The sequence below is a fragment of the Strix aluco genome, chromosome 7 (assembly GCF_031877795.1).
Source record: "Strix aluco isolate bStrAlu1 chromosome 7, bStrAlu1.hap1, whole genome shotgun sequence".
In the NCBI taxonomy this organism is placed as follows: domain Eukaryota; kingdom Metazoa; phylum Chordata; class Aves; order Strigiformes; family Strigidae; genus Strix; species Strix aluco.
This window is the reverse complement of record NC_133937.1, coordinates 23,144,689-23,165,581: the sequence shown is the minus strand read 5'-3', so window position 1 is coordinate 23,165,581 and position 20,893 is coordinate 23,144,689. Positions and strand designations below refer to the sequence as shown.

Genomic DNA, 20,893 nt, shown 5'->3' with positions numbered 1-20,893 from the left:
CAGCATTGCCCACTGAAGTATGTAGCTTGGGAATTGCTTAAAAGTCTTATAAACTTAAGAGCTGGGGAAATGAGTGTAAAGCAGTCCAATGACAAAACACTGGGCTTTGCAGGTGGAGATTCTTCATAGTTTCCTCCCTCAATACCACCTCTGCATTTACATTCTGATAAAAGATAAACAATAAATTAATTCCCATTTAAAAAATCCCACAGAATACATTCTCTAGCAGCTATATAAAGGAATTAATTATTATAATTTTGAATTTAATTAATTCTATCAGTTGAGTTATAGAAACTTTTCTGTCTAATGGCCTTTTAAAAAGAAATACAAATGAAAAGGGAAGTCTGAAAAGCAGAACAGAAATGTCTGGAGCCTTCTGGGAATGTGATGTCCTGAAAAAGGAAGGTTTCTCTATCCTTAATAAAGGTCTATTGTTGCTACAGTTGTGAAAAATTCTAAGTAAAGTAAGTTGAAACATTGAATGAGACTCAGACACTGACTTAAAAATACTCACAGTACATGTGAAGATTGGCAGTGAATTATAATATGCCTTTCCCAAATGCATTAGCAATATCTAACTTTAATTTATTTGAAAACTTTGATCAAAGTAAGATAAGCCTAAAAACCTTAAAAAAAAGTTTATTGAAAAGAATAGATTTTAGTGCAGTTACAATAGTGAGAGGTGCTATGAAAAGATAATTTCAAAAAATCTAGAACTATAGAGATCTTTTTGTACTACTGTGTTTGAGATCATTACTCAGCTACAGTTTGCATTGCCTGGACATGAGGCAGATCCTGTGTGCTCAGACTCAGATTTGAAGGAGGCTCTTACACCTCTGAAAATTTCCAAATGGGTCTACTTTACAATATATCTGAAATTAATTTGGCAGAATGTTGCCAGTTCTTCTCTGTATTAGGGCACCAGAGAATATTTAAATCTTAACTAAGTATCTATTTGATTTGATTTTGCTTGTTTACTACTTAATATTAGTATGCAGTAATCCTGAAGGACGCTTATTTTTATTCATCTGAATGAAGAGACGGATGTTACTATCTACTTGTTTAAGTGGATCATGTTTTAATTTATGACTTTTCTTGTGTCTTGCAATCATGTGGATCATAGTAATGAAGCCAGGATACATTTTCTCATACTTTTCAGACTCATCAGCAGTGCAGCGGAAATCTAATTATAGGTTTGCTGTGATGATTTCTGTTCTGAAGGGAGTTTAAAATGAGTTACATAAACAGAACTATGTAAGTCAAGTGTGAAAAAAAGTAAACTAAGGAAATAATGATTAGTATGTCGATACGTAGATTGTGACCTGATGTTAAAGTGGTGTCTAACACAAAAACTTGGTCCAAAGAACATTACTGCTCTTTCTGAGGAATACTCGCAATGTATTTTGATCTTCTTGGCAAGGCTGCTACTGCGCACTCTTTTGGCAGGGGTGTGCTGTCTGTGGTCCCAGAGCTAGTTAGTCCAGGCATTGCCTGAGCTGCGAAGCCCTCATGCTGCTGTAGTGGCAGCCTGAGAACTAGGCAGCTGGCTACCTGATAGTACTTCATCCTCGGGTTAGGTGCTCCCCAGGTGTGATGCAGCTGCGGAGGTAGCTCTGCAAGCCAACCAAGAATGAACTGCTGCAAGAGGGGATGCCATCCGTATCCCACTGGTTGAAGTGTTCAGAAGTCGGAGCCTGCCAGGATGAAGCTTCCTTTGCTCTCTTCCTCCTACTAGAAAACCCCTTTTGGAGATAGAGATAACACCTGGTTTTAGTGACATAGAAACTCTGCCACTCCAAAATACTGTCTGTGCTATTTGCTTGCCAAAGTGGAAAAAACAGAGTTTTGAATTCAACTTCCAGGTCAATTCTGTAGCCACCAAGAAATAAGTACATATACGGAGTTTTATGCTTTTCTTTTGTGTGAGGTGCGTCCAGCTCAGACAGCATCTGAGAAATCCCACTTTTGAAATTTCATTTGAATGAAGATCTTGAAAAGTTTGTAATTTCTTGAATACTGTATGTGCAGAAGAAGCTTATGCATCCCAGGCAGCAAAAATGTAGTATATACGTATTGGGTATTTGGGGGATCCAGTGGCAGCTATACAGTCATTTGAGAATGTTGGTGATTCCTGTGGAGGTATACCTTTGAGGATATACCCTGGACTGCTCACATATTTATCAATAAATCACAAAATTAAAGAGTATGTTTACTGAGTATAATTTAATTAATATACTTGTTTCCTCTAAGCTGTCATACATGATTTTTCCTGAAGATCGCAATCCTTTCAACTTACTTACATTTCAGTGTTGTTTGTACGTCATTCATTTTAGCTGTGGACATAATGAGTAATCATCGCAAATGAATGCCATACCCAAGCTATCCCAGTGTGCATTTATTGAAGAGCTTTAGAAGATTGTTCTTCATGATAAAGTTCTTGGATCCATCAGTTCAATCTCCCTGGCCAGAATAAAATCTTCAGGGAGTTCAGAGCTGGGAAGTGACCTCAATCAGCTCAGGTTCAGCTTCAGTTTTCTGTGCCTTTAAATCCTATTGATTCAACCAGATCTCCCACCTTCAAAACTTCTATGAGAAGAATCCCCCATGGCATTTTAAGTGGATAACTGATAGTTCTGCTTATTAATTCTGTGTTTGTTTCCCAGCTGGGCTCCAGGACCACATTTAGTTTTGGAGAAATGCCCTCTCAGCTCTGTTATCTGACTGAATTCTCTTCCCTTTCCAGCTGTCTTCACTAAAAAAAACAGGAGCAGAAAAACTGTTGCAGGTGTTAAGCACAGCACTCAGCAGAAACCCCACTGAATGAAAGGAGACAACCTTTGCTCACAGCTCCTTTCCTCTGCTCCCTCCTTTCTGACAGTACTGTTGCATTTTAATCATCTCTGTTCTAGTCTCAGACTGATGAAACCTTCCAAGAAATCAGTTTTGGGGCACCAGGCTATTATGCTTTTTGAGAAGTCCATAATCCCCCTTTCTGGGGACTCTATGGTATGTTCAGATTAATCAACTAACAGTCTCTGAATCACAGAATCATCTAGGTTGGAAAAGACATTGAAGATCATCTAGTCCAACCATTAGTTGAATAATTCATAGAAAAACTTTATGGAGACCTGGTGCTATTCAGAACCACCAGAAAGATCAATTTATACTCCTGGTTTCTGCTAGATATGACATAAAAAATGGTAAGTCAAAACAGCCTGTAGCATATCTAGAAGATCAATTCTGTTTCATCTTAAATCCAATTCTGTTTCATCTTAAATCCATCAATACATAAAATGATATGAATTAAGTTTTCCCTTACCTACATCTGACTGAAGTATCCCAGCCTGCTCCTCACACTTTTCCCGATCTCTAGGAAAAATGAAAATACTGATGTTTCTAAAACAGGCATGTTCATTATTTTTCAGGAGTGGGTTGTATCTTTAGATGCTCAGTTCTGTCCCCTGAGTCTGCCCAATCCATTTTATCTGCCTTTACCCATTCTGTTTTAAAATTTAGAGATTCAGACACTTTATTTTTCCTTCTTGTTTAGCGAAAGATTTTAAAAATGTTTTCTACTCTTCCTGTAAGTCTATTCTTGTACTGCAAGAGGAGTGAGCATAAACTTCATGGGAGACTTACTGCCTGCACCCTTATTTTGCTCTTACATATACATACGCCATCTCGAGGCTGCAAAGGCTTGTTCATGCTGACCTTTATCATTTTTTGTTTGCTTTTACAGAGTGTTTGTAAGAGTTCATCATAACTGTTTATAGCAGTCCTAAACTCTCTATTAAATAAAATTTTAACAAGTGACTGTCCTAGTTTCAAGGTTGCTTTTTAGTGGGGAGTCTGAATTCAATTACCTTTTTAGACATTCCTTTTCAATTTTGATAGTTTTCTTCTGACTATTACATCTTGACTACCTTAGATTAAAACAGATCTGTTTAAAATTATATTATTCTTTAAAATGTTTAAACACATATTAATCAAACTGTCATTGCCACACTTGGTATTTCATGCCAAAAAAATATTAATTTTTTGGTGAGATTGCATGTTTAGCATTTGCATTCCCTAACAGAGCCATTTCTGGAAAATGGGAATAATATCCAAAAGCAATATGTAATTTCATTCCAGCATACACAAACAAATCTATGCCAACCTTGAATCACAGATTTAACTGTTTTGTTTCACAATTTCTAAGTTTTTTAATGCGTTTATTTTATTATCTTTTATTTTGGTTTTGCCCTTGTTTGCCCCATGTCATGCAGTGCTCTGTTTGTTTGGTTTTTTTTTTTGCATATTTCCATACCTTCATGCTCTTCAGGTATACACTTCTTTATTGATTCAGTTTTTACATTTTAGGAATAACCAGTTGAGCACTTCAAATAAAATTTCAGCTAAATTCAAATTCTCATTCAGAGCTGGTGCAGCAATTAGATATATCTCGTATAGGGCAGCCAATATTAATAGTTTTTATTTATTTATTTTTGTATTGTGGCCTCTGCAGTGACAGTGCATTAAGGCTGTGTTTGGGAAGGCTTCTTGAGCATGTTTATGTGTACGACATTGGACCCTGGTACTTGTTCTACCTTTGTTGAAAACTTTCTGTACCTATTATCTGTTCCTAATATTTTCTGTTGTTACATGTTATAAAAATGTACAGTAATTACTGAAACAGCCATTAACCTGTTTTCTTTCAATTATCACTAGTCTTGCAGTGCATTTCTTCCAGCTCTCGTCTTCCATACACAAGTTGTTCAATGAGGGCTAGAGCATGTGGAACACTTGTTTCTTAATAGGTCTGTTGTCCCCTGATCCTCACAATCCCATTAGAGCATCCCCATCTCTGGGGCATGCACTCCTGAGTATGTCCTCACTGCAGGAAGGACAGAATGATTCTATAACCTCATTTCTTCAGGAATTCAGTCTTAAAAATGTGGGAGTTTTGTACACACATACATATTGCATATATAGGAGCTATGGCTTGTCTTCTCATCTACACATTTCTCATTGTTCTTGATTGATTTGGACATCAGAAAGATTAAACAGTAAGTTATATTTTTCATATTCTTTGGCTGTTCTCTCTCAGGATCGAGAGACTCAGAACACTATGTCTGTATAGACTTGCATAAATGGAAGCCCTATATACTTGTAGTGGTTTTTTTCCTGTTAGTACTAAAGCATTTACATTTTATTTTGCATGCTTGGCTTTTTAAATAAAAGTCTATGCCTTGTGAGGGGTGAACTAACATTTTGTAATTTTTATAAGCCTCTCCTCACACTGGTATTGTCTGTAAACACTTGAATCCTTCAGGACCAAAGAATGGAACTTGTGTCAGTAAACAAATCATGTTTATTACTTCCTAAGTGTTTACACAATGACAAAATTCAAGCCCTCAGGGAATCATATTGTAAAATGGAACAGTTGGTTTAAATTAGGTTTCCATGTGAAATACAGCTACTTTTTATGGATGTTGTGGGAACATAGACTGGAAAGAATATCTGCACACTGATGAAATGAAGGTTTGCTTTTTATTTGTTTAAATACAAACAGAATCACGTACTAAGTTAATTTCTGATTCTGGCATTAATTAATCACTGAACAGAAGTTGGTAATATGGTCACACTGAGGAAGGTGGGGTGGTTTTTTTTTTACTTGATTTGTGATCTTGCAAATAGCTAATGTGAATTATTTTAAATGCTCAGTGCATATAAGAATTATCAAATCCATACATTAAATACAATTACCAGTTTTGTGAAATTAAGTGAAAATCAAAATTTCAATGTATCAACTTTCACTGTCCATGTTGTAATAACAAGGGTTATTTGGTGTGAGGCTGAGCTTTGCAAGCTCTGTTAATGAGAATTTACACTGCAGATCTCTCTGGCAGCCTTAGAAGACAGCACTTACCTTAAGCTGTCCATTTTCTTTCATGGCCTGAATGCATATTCAGAATATCTATATTAAAATACAGTATGTTTTTTGTTTAATATGAGTATTTCTAGAGTAGTTAATGATTTAACTGTTGTAATGCGAGTACGTCTGTGTGTAAGGTGTGTTTGCAATGCATATGTGGTTTGGCCGTGAGTGTATAAGTAGAATTTTGACACCCTCCTGACAGAAGGAAACCAAAAAACCCCCATGTTATCCATCAAGTGTGCATGAATGCTTCAAGTGACATTGCTTTGGCTGACTGTACTGTCCATTTTATTTTACAAGGTGAGCTCGTGGGTTACCTGGCTGATCCTGACTGCAGGTTCTATGGAGGAGAAACGAGAAGTCTTCTCATATTTAGTACATGTGGCAAAATGCTGCTGGAATATGGGCAACTACAATGCTGTAATGGAATTTCTGGCAGGGCTAAGGTACTGGCAACTCTTTTTAAGCGGCTTTTCAGTGATAGGTTACACTGCAGCTTCTGTTAAGCAGATGTCTCTGGAGAACAATCGACTAAACAGAAATCCATGGCTAAATCATATCATCTCACCCTGTGACTTTCTAGTAATCCCTTTTGGAAAAATGAAGCATGCTAAAAGCTGTTTTTTTCAAAATGCTCTGGAGACACCATCAGTTTTCCCAGTACATGCTAAATGTTGTATTAGAAAACATACTTTTTTTTTCAACAGAAATTTTTAAAATATGAAAAGAAGATGGGAAAGCAGTTGTGGTTTATCTAATCAACTAAAACTAACGTAACTTGGGGTTGGAGTTTCCAGAACACAAGTGAAACATCATTGTGGTAACAATTCTAAAATTGTTCTAAAATTCTAAAAGAGCCAGTCTTAAATTGCAGAAAAAAACCAACCAACCCAAAACAACAAAAAGCCCCAACAAACCCAAACAGCTAAACTTCCTTTTTTTAACGCCTTCAATTTACTTATACTGACTGATGTTTGAATCTCATGCTGTTATGATCTTATCTATATAGCTAGACCTGGAGGAAAGCAGTGCCTTTGCACGGACAGTTCAGAGGGCAGCAAATTGGACTGAACAGAGAAGAGTTAAGATCAGATTTCCCATCTCTTAGCTTTGACCCTCCTTGTATATCATATTTGTGTAACAGAGCTTTAAAGTGTGTGTATTGTTGCTCTTTGTGGTTTAGTAAGGATTCTCATTGAGCTATTTGTTTACATTTTTGGTTTATAAAACACATTTGAAACACTCATAGGCATGGGGAGTCTTTCTGAGCAGAATGCATCCACAGTCTCCAAGCCATGTAAGTTGTGAGTGAAAATGCAAAGCCAGTTAAGGGCTTTATTTTATCTCTAATGCATCTGCACAGCACAAGGGAAAGAGAGGAGAGGAAGGCTAGTGCTGATTAGCAGGGACAGGGACAGAAAGTGTGGTTAAGTATGTTCTATTGTTAGCATTTCTACAGACCCGTTGGTATGTCTGGGACCAGGGATGGGTAGAAAGGCTGTACCACTTCATAGACGCATACAGCTCAGAAGGTGAGAGAACTCTCAGCAGTACTTGCAGCCCACGGGGAGCACCAGGAGCTGTTTCTGTTTGAAATCAAAGATTTTTTTCAACTACAGCACTGCATTGATGCCTGAGAGCTGGAACATGGTCCTGACTTACTTATTTCTGTGAAAATAAATAATTTTGTGAGGGAAATGGAAAAAAAAAATCAATGTAAATAATTTTAAATAAATTTAATTAAACCCCCCCCCCCCAACTTTTGCTAACTTTATGGATTGTTCATAATACAACTAAAGGAATTTTTAATAAACCGTCTGGTTTATCTTTATGCCATTTCCTTAATCTTTTCTTATTTCTTCCCAGGCCCTTATAAATTTAAGGCAATGACGCAATGAAAATGTTAGAAAGCCTAATTGTATGTCTTATGAAGCTGAGCTTTTATTAAAATGTCAAATGTTACACCAGTAGGTCAGACTGCTTGTTTCTGCTTTTTAGTTTTGCTCTTTAATAGTTCAGAGGGGGAAAAATGGTCCACTAAGCAGTATTCTCATAAAAATAATGACCTTGATTTCCTTCATTAATTTCTGAGTAATTATGGTAATTTCCTATATTACATATATGCTGCGGTGTTGAACTCGCAAATTGGTTGTAAATTGGTTTAATGTAAATAGGCTTTAATTTTTTTAATAAATATATTGTGATCTTTTTTTTGCAATAGGTCAAGAAAAGTTTTGAAAATGTGGCAATTTATGGACCAGTCTGATATTGAAACCATGCGAAGTCTGAAAGATGCTATGGCACAACATGAGTCATCATCTGAATACAGGAAAGTGGTTAACCGGGCACTCAATATTCCGGGCTGCAAAGTCGTTCCTTTCTGTGGTGTATTTTTAAAAGAGCTTTGTGAAGTTTTGGATGGAGCATCAAGCCTTATCAGACTCTGTCCACGATATAACTCCCAGGATGAAACTTTAGAGGTAAATGAGATTGATATTCTAAGAGGTTATGTTCATAGCCATCCAGTGCTTTATTTCATATTATTTTATATTATATTATTTTGTATGAAGTCACTATCTAATTAAAGATTTCTAAACTAGGCTGTTACCAAACTGTTCAGTTACATGGACCTCAATCTAATTCCCATAGTTACTGTAGCAATTTAGATTTGGTTGTTTATACCTAGTTCAGTAGCAGAGTACTAAGAAATTAAGGTTAGTACCAAAGGATCATGTTTATACTTTGGGTAAAGTACCTAAATCCTTAAAGATGTAACTATTTTCGGTTAAATACTCTGACCTTCCACTTAACTCATTGGGAATTGGAAGGTTTTAATTTCCTTAAAAACAGAATTCAGAAGCTTCTCGTCTATGAAAAGAAGCAACTCCTTTCAGTTTTATCATTTTGGTTTTAAAAGAAAAATGCCCCTGTTACATGAAAAGATTAAGACTGAGGCTTTTAAAAAGTTTTCAGGAGTTACTGTAACTTATGTTACTTGATTTCTGCAGTGATTTGGTTTGTTTAGGATTGGAAGTAGGTACAAAATCCCATTAGAAGCTAATAGGAAATATGTGCTAAATATTCTTAATTCTTGTAAAAATTTTTCCAGTGAGAAGTCAGTGACACAATATTTTATTTATTACTATATTAATCTTTTAGTTATCTCTAGTTTGTTTCAGATTACAGTGGACAAGATAACTTCTTGCAACGAGTAGGCCAAGATGGTTTAAATAATCCAGAAAAAGAATCAACAGCAAACAATATATTTCAAACTATTCGGAGCTGCAATCGCAGTTTGGAATCTGAAGAGGGTGAAGACAATTTTAGTGAAGGGAGCGATTCAAGAAAAAACTCTTTGAAGGACAAAAACCGGTACCAGTAGGTCTCATTTTATTTTCTATCATCACCTGTATATTTCATGGTTTTAGTCTTTAATTTCTTTTTACCAAGGCTCACTTTTAGAAATAAGGGCAACTTTAACATCTTCCCTTGTATTAATCCTCTTCCAATTCAGAAGTTTTCTCCCCTGCAGTTATGCTAAGTATTTGATACTCAAATGCTTAGAAACTCTCTGTATAGCTATATTTTCCCTCATGATGTAATTACTTCCTCTTACGATAAGGGTAAATCCTTTTCGTCTTGCACACAGAGCTTTAAAAATCCACAGTTACGATTACAATTTTGATCTGTGGTGACAGGAATAGCACCAGGACATATCTGTTATCAGAGCTCAGAACATTATATTCTGCATGCTTGGGCAGCGTTCTCCCCCTTCAAAATAAAGGTTATTTATTATCCTTCAAAAGAGCTCTTCTTTTAAGGACATGTTCATTTCAGGCTTTTGAATTATGTCCAGAAAACATTTGTAAGTCAGTACATGTTTTGAATTTTCAGGTTGCTGTAGTTCTTCTATTCTGCACAGAAGTTTACTTAATTGGGCCCCATGTAGAAAACCCCAGTATTCAGTAATCTCAGATTTTCACTTCAAAGACCTGGTATATTCTGTGCTATTCACCAGCAAGAAATAGGGTAGATGCAAAGTTTAAGACATCACTTGGTCTTCTAGAATGTTGCTTTGCAGTGCAGTGGCAGCCCATATAGACACAGGTGGGTCAGCTTTGAACTCAGTAACTGTGTTAGAGTAACTTCAAATTAAGTAACAGAACTGTACTGTTCAGAGGTGAAGCGCTGTAAAATTATATGAGGGCTTGCATAAAAGAACATAGTTAGGTCACTGCTTGGGTTATTTCATTGATAATGTGTATCAGAAATATCCACATGTTCAGAAGTATCCAACATGTTTCAGCTACTTACACATAAAATCTAATAACTGACTGCCTGAGAAGGAACTACCATCTTCCTGTTTTAAATGCATTTATTTCATTAACATGCAATTCTAAATTTAATTTCAAATAAATAATAATTATTTCCTGAAAGAATGGTTTCTAATAGAATTATTCACATCTGGCTTCAGTTGCTTCTGGAAAGTGGAGCAGTAGATTAAGCCAAGAAAGACAGACCCACTTCTCTGTCCAATTATGTTGTCTTTTGACTTACCTCAGTTCAAATAATTCTTCAAGGAATTTTTTTTGTTAATTAGTATGCTTTAAAATCAGCTTGCAACTCACAGTTCAAATGGATAATAAGCTAGGGAGATTGACATTTCACTTGGATGAACAAAGTAGAATTTAAATATAAAAGAACAGTATGGAGAAAAATAAGTTCTCTTTATTATGTGTTAATGAAATCAGTTCTTGGTAAATTAGTTGTTCATGCTTTATATTTAAATATAATTCAGTAGGTTCCACTCTAATACAGTAGAAATTAAATGGAAAGAAAAGACAGTGGAATGAAAGTTTAAAATTTAAATGAACAGAGCTGCAGATTGGTAAATAAAGTTATGTTTCCTAATTCAGGCTACTAACTACTCAGTATCTGGAATTCTGGTGGAGTAAGCACTGATTTTAACAATATAATGACTTGTAGAAAAATACTTCTGAAAGTATTAATTTAGCTGAAGTACCTCATAGACTTTGGAAATCCATTATTTACCTGCCATCTCCTTCCCTGGGCAGTCAGAGATCTGGGTGAGGCACAGGAACAAATTGCTGCTGAGATAGAAGGTCCGTATTCTTTTGTCCCTGATGTATGAAGGCTGCAATATTCGGTTTATTTTTGATGCTGTGAACATCTGAAGAAGAAACTTAGGCGTCTTTCTTGTGAGACCTGAGGCATATTTGCATACAGTATTATAAAATCCAAATTTTATAATGATTATGTATTACCTGACAATAGTAGTATTGCGGTCATAAAGATGGAAAAATACACTGTATAACGTGTTTCTCATTACTTTACTTTGAAATTGCAAGGGAGATTTTTAATTAGTTTGCCTTCTGCTGATTTGGATTAGTATTGTGGAACATGAACTCATCAAAGCTGGTAGGTTAGTTTGATCTGAAGAAAATGAAAGGCATCTAATAAAATCAGTGGGTAGTGGGTATAATTACTTTCCTAGTTGTGTTAGCAAATAAACTCTATCACTCTCTAATCAGTGACCTGTCTAATCACCCTGAATTTCTGTACATGCCAGATAAATAGAAACCTTTAATCTTTAGTAGAACTCTGTCTTGACAGTTCTCAAATAAAGGTAGGCAGGAAATGACAAAAAATTGCAAGTTTGAAATACAGTTTTTATAGAATTCTTAATCAGATGACCTGTCAAGATACTCTAAACTTTGTTGCATCACTTCATTATCTTGATCTCCACTTTTAAATTTTCCTAATTACAGTAAATACCTTTTAAAGTAATAGGAGAAAACCTCAAGTTCTTTCCTTTTTGTATCCAATGCAATTTTCCTCTTTAAAACTGCAATCTGTTTTAATGTTTCCTTTATTCTTTCTTTTCACTTCTTGCATCTCAGTGCAGCACATGTAAAGAAAGCTGCTGATTCAAACCGAGTTCTGTAAGTGTGTCTTCAGTAACTGATAGCTGTGTTGCTTTTGGCAGCTCATGTCAGAGGTTATGTTTCTGTATATGATTATGTGTGTGTGCTTGGCTTACCTGCTTGTACGTTTTAATCCGCAGCATGCTAGTGCTATCAAACATGAAATAAGGCATAAATGAAGCTCTGCCATTTCTGTCTTCCCTATATGAGAGTCCTCCAGCCATGCACATCTAGTCTCACAATACATTTTCTAGCATTTTTGCAGAGACTTACTTGATTGTTTTGAGGGCATGGAGGAGAAAGTGCTGCTTTAGTTCTTTGTTTAGTTTGAAAATCTTAATCTTGTATTAGACAGGTAAATATTTTAATGTACGTGTGTCTGGTAAGACTCTGCTATGATGGCTTATACCAGCTCAGTTATAATGCATGACCTTTATTTTTAGGAATATTTCTTAAGGAAATAGAGCTACAGTCAAGGCTGATGCAATTATTCTACCTTTGTCAGTCCCCTCACCACAGGCAATAAATCTTCAGCCTGTTGGTCACCTTTTTGCTAAATTTGACAGAGAGGTAGAGATCTCACCGATTAATAAATTTGTAGGGGAATAATTAAATTGATATGTGGAATAAGGGGAAAATTCAAATTAATTAGTGGCCTGAGTAGAGAAGAATTTGAGGAGGTGCTAATGGTTATCCATGTTGCTTAGCTTAGGGAGATAGTATGTGAGTTTAACTTAGGGCAATAGTATGTGTGACTGGGAACAAGTCACAACATGAACTGTCTTTTGCTCAGCTGGTAGGATACAGGCAGGAGCTGAGAGTGCTGTGGTGATATGAAGGGGAAACACTGAGGGTATTAGGGCAAGATGCCTTGAAGAATATGCAGAAGAAGCTGGTTTGGATTTTACTGGCTGGATATCCTTAGGAAAACTAAGTTTATTAAAGCAGTATCAAAATATTGAACGTTTGTGCATTCATACATGTTAGAAGCTTCTGCAGGGAAGAAGTTTTATTTAAACTACCTTATTTATTAGTTCAGTATTGTTGCTCTGTATCTACTGTTTCTAATTATGGTAAAATATTTCAAAAATTTTGGTTGCTGCATACAAGTTTCATGTGAATATTTTGCTTAAGTAAAATTAAGTTTTCTAAGGGCAAGTATCTGATAAAATTCTTGCTGCATTCTTATGAGGAAGGTATGTATTCTAACTACTATTTTACAAGTGTTAATCAGAGAATTATATAATGTGAAAGATCTGCACATAAAATTAATAATAGAAGAGAGCATTAAAAGTCCTGTCTTCAATCCACTAGATCCTGCTAACTTTCCACATATGGTATTTGATATTTCAACTGAAGCATTCTTATGCTGTGGATTTAGAAACTGGAATCACTTGGCTTTAGGATCCAAATAGATGGTTTTTCTTGTTAATGTAATGTTTGGAAAGTTCTAAAGCAAATATAATTATATTGTTACAGGAGTTGTAATTAATTGTAGCCGCATCTATTAATTAATTCAAAATTGCAATAACGTAAATGGTAATACTGTAAAAACTACAGATGTTCCTGTAATCCAAATTATATAGTGATGATAGTATTCTTTTTATTTAAACTACAGCAGAAAAAAAAATCATCAGTCATAACAAATCAGCACATGTATCACTAAATACAAGTCTCTCATTTTTGATCACATACAGATTTATAATCGGAGATCTTTCAGATTCTGAAAGTGATATATTTGAGCAGTTGAAGGAGTGGGACACAAATTCAACAGAAGAGCAGCAAAAAGCTTTCTGCCATGGGATAGAACTCATTCCCTGGTATGTGTTATCTATAAGAGCTGATGTCCATCAGTTCATGCAACAAGGGGCAACTGTCATTCATTATGACCAGGAGACACATCTCTCGGCACGTTGCTTTCTTCAACTTCAGCCTGACAATAGTACTTTGACTTGGACAAAACCCACAACGGTTTGCCCTGCAAATGCTAAGGCAAAACTGAGTGTGCTGAGTAATACTGCTGAGCTTGGTAAATACCAGTTTCTTGGTAATACTGGACTGATGGAAGGTTTTTTGGACTTGTTTTCAGCCAAGGCTGTATATATGGGACACTCTGGCATTGATATGCACACTGTGTGTGTTCAAAATAAACTTTGTAATATGTCCCTTGAAGAAAATGGTATAACACTACTTTATGGACTTCAGACTACTGATAATAAGTTGCTGCACTTTGTTGCTCCAAAATATACCGCAAGAATGCTATATGATGGTTTGCTGGAATTGACTAAAGCTGTAAGAAAAATGAGGAGATTCCCTGATCAAAGACTACAGTGGCTACGGAAACAGTATGTCAGCCTTTACCAGGTAAGAGATGCTGTGATTTTGTATAAGAAAAGTTCAAACCTGCGAATAACTTGATGTAATGCAATTAGTTTCTGTTATAATTAAGCTAAGATTAAAGATGACCACCAAATCTCCAACTTTGTAACACGGCTTAAGTCAGATCAGATTCTCCACATAATGTTCTGTCAAACCTTGCATGTTTTCAATACACTGAAGTTAAACCTTTTTTTATTGTGAAGCTTTTCATATGCTTGGAGTTTTGGAATAAATATTTTATTAAATAAAAAGCAATGACTGTACTTGAAAAGGGTGCTGAGTGATGAGAGTGAGGACCAAAAAAACCCCCAAAATAGCAAATGAAATACCCTCTTGTATTCATGCAGTAATTAAAAATTGCCTGCTTTTGATGTTTTGTCTTTCATTGGTTCCTTAGAGATGTCTATATTATTGCTTAAGAAAATGTGTCTGTTCTTATTCTCCTTGTTTTGTTAATGCTGAGAATTTTTGTAGGAGGATGGAAGGTTTGAAGGCCCCACCTTGGCTCAGGCTGTTGAACTGTTTGGAGGCAGACGATGGAGTGCAAGAAACACAAGCACAGGAACTCTCACCAAAAGTGCCGAGAAACCTAGTGTACAGAGAAACAACACTTTGGGAATAAGTACAGCTAAGAAAAAGAAGAAAGTACTCATGAGGGTAGAATATTTTGTTGTTCACGTATTTTGTTGCTTATCTGGCTGATTTGTTTCATTCCTACAGTTACTGTGTAGCTAACTGTATTCTGAACCAGAGGAAAGAAGTTAGATGATAATTTTAAAACTATTTATTGTAGTTTCATGTTTTGGGCTTATTGTTTTCCAATAGTTTGGGTTTCTTTTCTCATGCTTGAAGCATTCTCAGGACATGTAGGTGCTGGGGCTAGCAGAAGGGAACAGAATCTTGTTGAGACCTTTAGGTATACCTTCAGTATAAAGGTAAAATATTGGTGGTAATAAAAATGTTAACATGCAACGTGATGTTTGGAGGCTGGTATCAGTTTCTTTGCTTCTTTTTGTTTTCATGTTCCCAAAAACATCACCACAGTTATTCCATATGAGGTTAGCACACAGTTTTATCTTACTTGGGTGACATGAACACTGGACTTTGTCTGGCAGTCTCCTCTCTTTTCTTGGACTCAACCACTTTCAGCAATAGCCAGGAGAGAGGAAAATGCAGGGACTAGCAACTCTATGCTATCCACATGTTCTAGTGGGCAGGTAGGGGAGATTCTCAAATGACAAGATCCGTCCTCTTTAGGGCTCCTATGCACCAGTGGAATAGTATAAAACCAACTGCACCACTTTAGAGAGACATGATCATTCTCATCTTCTGTGTGATGTCAAACTGCAGTAACACCTAATGGTCCCACACTTCACTATGTATCCTGTTTAAGTTTTCTTTTTTCTACTCGTATTGTCCTTACAGGAGTCTTGTTTCATAAGGAATAGCTGATTTATCTCCTGGTTTTGTTACAGAATGCACTGATGAAGAATGGGAATAGCAGCGTTTTCGGGATGTTTATTATGGTTCTCATTATTTCTAGGGGGAAAGTGGAGAGGCCACTGATGATGAAATGGCAACTCGGAAGGCAAAAAGCTGTAAGGAATATCGTAATAGAAGTGGTTCGGATCCCCAAGATATTGATGAACAAGAACCGGGTAGATACATCGTTTCAGTACTTAAAAGTCCCTCAGGGTTTTGCTCAAAGTCTTTTTATACAGACATTTTTTATGGTGTTAAAAATGCATTTACAACTCCAAATGCTATAAACTTTTAAATTAATTTTTGTAGTTGTTTATGATTGTTCTTTCATTTAGTTTTAGTAGTAATTCCTTTCCGTTCAGATGAAATGGGTATTTAAGTGTTGTTCAGAATATATTTTTTTGACAGTCTTGGGACAAATCTAGAATCCCTTTAGTGTCTTACTATGCGTTAATGAATTATCATATAGGTCCCTTGGACAAAAGCATTTTTATTGGGCCAGATGTGGTAATTGTGCTGCAAACTTTTTTTTTTCTCCATAGATCAAAATATTATTATCAATGCTTCTCCATCTAACAACCTGCCATCAAGAAGAGCTCACTCTCTGACGGCGTCTGGATCTCCTAATTTAGGAGCTACATCATCTTCACCAGCAAGACCGGTCTCTTCTCCTGTGATGTCTTCAAGCAAGAGTCAGTCTAGGTAAGGACAAAATCAATGCTTTGATTTAAAAAGAAAAAAATGGTAATGTTGCTTAATTATCATAAAATGTATTTTTTGTGCCAGACTGACATCTGACAAAAACAATGCCAGAAGTGTCATTAGCTTTTTGATAGACATCTAAAACACATTGTAGAACAGCACAGGACATTTAAGCCAAAATATCATGAATCTGAGGATGGCTTTGTAGCAAGTCCCTGAGCAGTATGCTTTGGTTACAGAAGCAGATTGGAATGCTATTCCAAAACTACACAGATATGGAGTTTAACTCTTTCTCCAGATCTTCTCCAAAACATAATTCTAGACGTCTTCTGTATAATGAAAATCAACAGAAGTGTTATAGATGTGCAAACTGAAGTTCTGAGGTTCCTCAGCACAAGTCATTTCTACCTGGGGGAGTATTAACTTTTGCTAACATTCCTGATGATGATTGCAGTACTGTGTCAGGGAATTGGAGGAACAGGTTTGAAATCTTTCTCTTACTGGCCTTTTCTCCTTGAACATTTGTTCTTTTGGTGTCACTTAGGCAGTGGAAAAGGTTATGCTGTGTTTGTGCAGTGACACAGTGCACTATTGTATTAATTCTATAAATAGTAGTAGTGGTGGTGGTAGTAATTGTAGTAATGATACTATAACAACAATAATATGTCAAAGATGTGGATGGTACTTTGACAGGCTCAACAGAGGCCATCCAGTGCCTTTTTTTACAGAATGAATACTGAGGTGAATATGAATCTTGGCGTTTCCAGAAGAGCAATGGTAAACAATGGAAGAGATTACTGCTGCTGGTAGAATATTGTTTTAGAAGAGACATGTCTTATATAATGGTTTATGTTGTGTATTTCTTAGGGATTTTTTTTTTACACTTAAAACGTTTTGGGTTTGGCAATAGGTGTGAGTAGTAGAGCCATCTGTGGACATCTATGGTTGGCTGCTTCTCTTAACACTGCCTTCTGAGATTCTTACTATGTTCTTTACTTTTTGTTCTTCCCTGTCATTCACAACCTTGGGATGAACTTACCAGACTTGGATGTAGCTCTGTAGGACATACCTCTTTTTTTAAGGATTGGAACAGCTTTCTTTTACGTTAAACGGAAGAAATACTGGAAGATGCTTCTCTGTTTTGCAAATCTGCTTTTTGCTTTTATGCCAAAATAACTGTTGTTCTCTAAATAGGATTAAAAGGTTCAACAGAGAAATCACATTCCCAGGGGAAAGACAGCTAATATTCCTTTAAATCCTCTCAGTCCTGGGTTTCTGTACAGATCCCTGTGCAGCTTATCACTGTGGGCCTTCCTGAGTTATGACAGGTTTTCCCTGGCAAAGTTGTCTGGCAGCTTCAGTGTCTCTTGGTAGAGCTTGCCCCAGCTTGATATGACCCTTCTTGCTAGAATTTGCTCAGATACAGCTGTATGGCTGTTTCATCAGTCCTGAGGAAATCTTCCTCAGAACAGAATTACATTTTTTATCCATTATCTTGACCCAATTTTCATGAACCATTAAAAGACTTGGAGCACTGGAGAGAGTTTTATTCTTGATATTTACCCTTCAGACCCTTGATAGGTCTGAATTGTGCTTGCCAGTTTTCATATGTGTGGACACTTCACATGTGCCTCAACTGTGATTCATAAGTCTAAGCTATCAAATAGTTGGCACTCTGGTTTGCTGCAAAGTCCTGTGATCACCCTATATGTGTATTAATTCACTCTTGGGATCTCTTTTAGAGTAAACCAGCTGGTTGCCTCCAAAATGGAATTTAGGCACAGTTCTGGGAATATTTGCTCTTGAGAGTTCTGTAATTAGATAGTACGGATGGTGAGCTTACTCAGTATTGAACCATCTACTATATACTGTCTTGTAGGACACACTCCCAGCAAGGATTGTACCTTCAGGCAATCCACCCACAGTCATGGCGTGTCCTGTTGCTTTGTGTTACATTAAATAAATGGCAGTCTGTCAGGCAGTAACATATGCTGCAGTTTATTTCAGCCACTTCAGATAGAACACACACTGAAAATGAAAATGATATCTTAGAGACAGACAAGCACCATGGGATACCAAACCAGACCTGAGCCAGTTGCTGGGCAGTATAGAGCAATGTGAACTTGAGCCTTTCTGCCCCACTCAGGAACAGTGGCAAGATGGATGCCTTTAGCAGTAGAGATATAACTGACGGAGGAGCAGACTGGGGCAGTGGTTCACAAGCTGTGGTACGTATAGTCTGCAAGCAGCGCAATATTCTTTCTGGAAGCTGCTGTCCCTAACAGCGGTGATACACAACCAGAGTAAGTTTGGGCACCCACATAGGCTGAACACAGACATCTTCTGTTTCTTTTTGCTCCATTTTTGTTGTTAATTCTGCAGTCTCATAAAAATCAAGTTATATACTTAGTTATACCAACCAGTTTTGTCAGTAGCATCATAAATTAAGATAAAATGAAGTACCATTTTACAAAGTAACAGAAAGTTGGAATGACCTAGATAATGAAATAACCTAGAAAATACAGGATCCACTGGGAGTGCTTGTATACATTTGTATGGCTCTGCACAAATTAGAGCAAACAGCGTTTATTAATTCAGATTAGTATCTGAATTTAGACTCGGACACTGACAAGGCTTCATAGTTGGAGAGAGTGTTGGACATGAGCTGGTTGTGCACACTAGGTGAGTGCATGATGCCTCACAGAACCCAGAGTTTAGGAGAGCGGGGAGCAGAGGGTCCCACCAGCCTGCGCAGAAGCCTTTGCAGCACAGAAAACTGAGCTGGTAACAAATGGTTGTTAGCTGCAGTGTAGCAGTTAGGAGGAGGAGAGCAAGAAAGATTTCTAGTTCTTTTTCTCTTGCCATGTATGTGCATTAACTTTACCTGACCAGTAAATTAGATCAGCATCTCCACCAAGTGAGAAGTGCTAAATAAAATAAAATTTCTTGAAGTGGAAAAAAAAAGTAAATATAATCATAGCAATTTAAAAAGAGGAAGACCTGGCTATCTTTGTTGTACATTTTAAATAATAGTAGTTCTTACAGGCAGAGAACAAAAAACAGTATTTTTACATATATGACTCACAACCTTGATATTCCTGACCTCCTTACAAATAGTTTGCATTGAGAATAAATCCTTGTACAATACAGATGTCCAGATAATTTCCAAACACAGGTAGCCTGCAGCTGTCTTCTGTTGTTCTTTCAAAGCAGATGCGCATCCAGCAAATTCTTAAGCTCTTTGGAAACCTAGTGCCTCCTGTAAGGTAGAGGAAGCAAAGGAAAGGGTCGTAACACCACTGGGAAACAGATAACAGGATATAGAAAATTAGAGATGGGGGACTTTTGTGAAGAGAGAGTAAACTGCCTCTCTCATTAGCTGTATACAGGTATAATCCAGACTGGTACTAATTACAGTTGTGGTTGGTGGTGGTAATGGGGTTTCATTGGGGTTTTTGGCTTTTTTTTAACAACCTGTATTTAATACCAATGAGATGATTGTGGAAGATACTCTTTAGTGATCAGATCTGGTGAAATGCTGAGCATTATCATCTGCTGCTGGTCTTCTGTTCAGTACTCTACAGTTCCAGTCTGTTTTCTGGAGTCAAGAGACCTTCCTCATCATGGTTTATTTTTCTTGTCTGCTAAAAATGTTAGAAATTATTTTAGCCTAAAAGTTATATGCAGTATGTAACTTGCTTGTAGTGATGTCAGACAAATTTGAACATTGTCAACTAAAGTAGATGGTATTTTTTAATACTTTTAAATCACATTCTGTTTTCAATTGCATGCATCCGTCCCAGGCCAGGAGTGAATTGAAGAATCTGACCTAGCATATTTATATAAAAAGTCGTCTGCTTGCAAGTGTCTTTAGGAACACTGGAAAAGCTGGTCCTGTTTTTCCATCACAGCTGTTGGAACTATTTGTACTGAACCTAATGGCAGAAGTCATAGATTAATGGGTTTGTAGATTTGAACGTTGCAGAGCAATAAAGTCTGACACAGAGTCACCTAGCCTGATATTTTGAAACAAAATGGAGTTAGTTATGGTTTAACTTCTGGAGTTAGTTGTGGTTTAAACTAGACAATTCTTGATATTTGTGCTGGCTGCTTAGATCCCTCCCTTTTCAGGATGCTGGTGCTGGCGGATTCCATTCCTGCAGTGTGTGTTTAGGCCCAGGAAGGGGCTCATGAGCTCAGCTCATCATTGCAAATTAGTACATGAAATTCACTAAGGACTTGTTCATACTGCTCAAGGGATAGTTCAAGTCAGGGCCTAACTACACTTACTAGTATAAATCCTGTAGTAGCTTAAAGATTTTGGGATGTGGCTTTTGGAAATGTACTGGCTCTGCTTCAGAAACTTTGTTCAGCTGCACAACTTGGGTTAACAATTGCAGTTATAAAGAAATTGGCTGGGCTTGGTATTACTCAAATCAACTAAAATAATTAGCACCAAACAGTC

The 20,893-nt window shown here is 36.6% G+C and overlaps 1 protein-coding gene across 4 annotated transcripts in view; it reads left to right on the top strand.

The window, feature by feature from the left end:
• Positions 1-20,893, top strand: part of PLCE1 (phospholipase C epsilon 1) — a 164,515-nt gene that overhangs the window by 110,908 nt on the left and 32,714 nt on the right. For 2 of the 4 annotated variants that reach the window (XM_074830925.1, XM_074830923.1), the window contains exons 5-12: positions 6,221-6,366; positions 8,142-8,400; positions 9,090-9,298; positions 11,842-11,883; positions 13,563-14,229; positions 14,719-14,901; positions 15,788-15,902; positions 16,269-16,428. In XM_074830925.1, the coding sequence (XP_074687026.1) occupies positions 6,221-6,366; positions 8,142-8,400; positions 9,090-9,298; positions 11,842-11,883; positions 13,563-14,229; positions 14,719-14,901; positions 15,788-15,902; positions 16,269-16,428 (1,781 nt within the window). The remainder of the gene's footprint in view (positions 1-6,220; positions 6,367-8,141; positions 8,401-9,089; positions 9,299-11,841; positions 11,884-13,562; positions 14,230-14,718; positions 14,902-15,787; positions 15,903-16,268; positions 16,429-20,893) is intronic. The other 2 variants (XM_074830927.1, XM_074830926.1) reach the window with 1 other exon arrangement.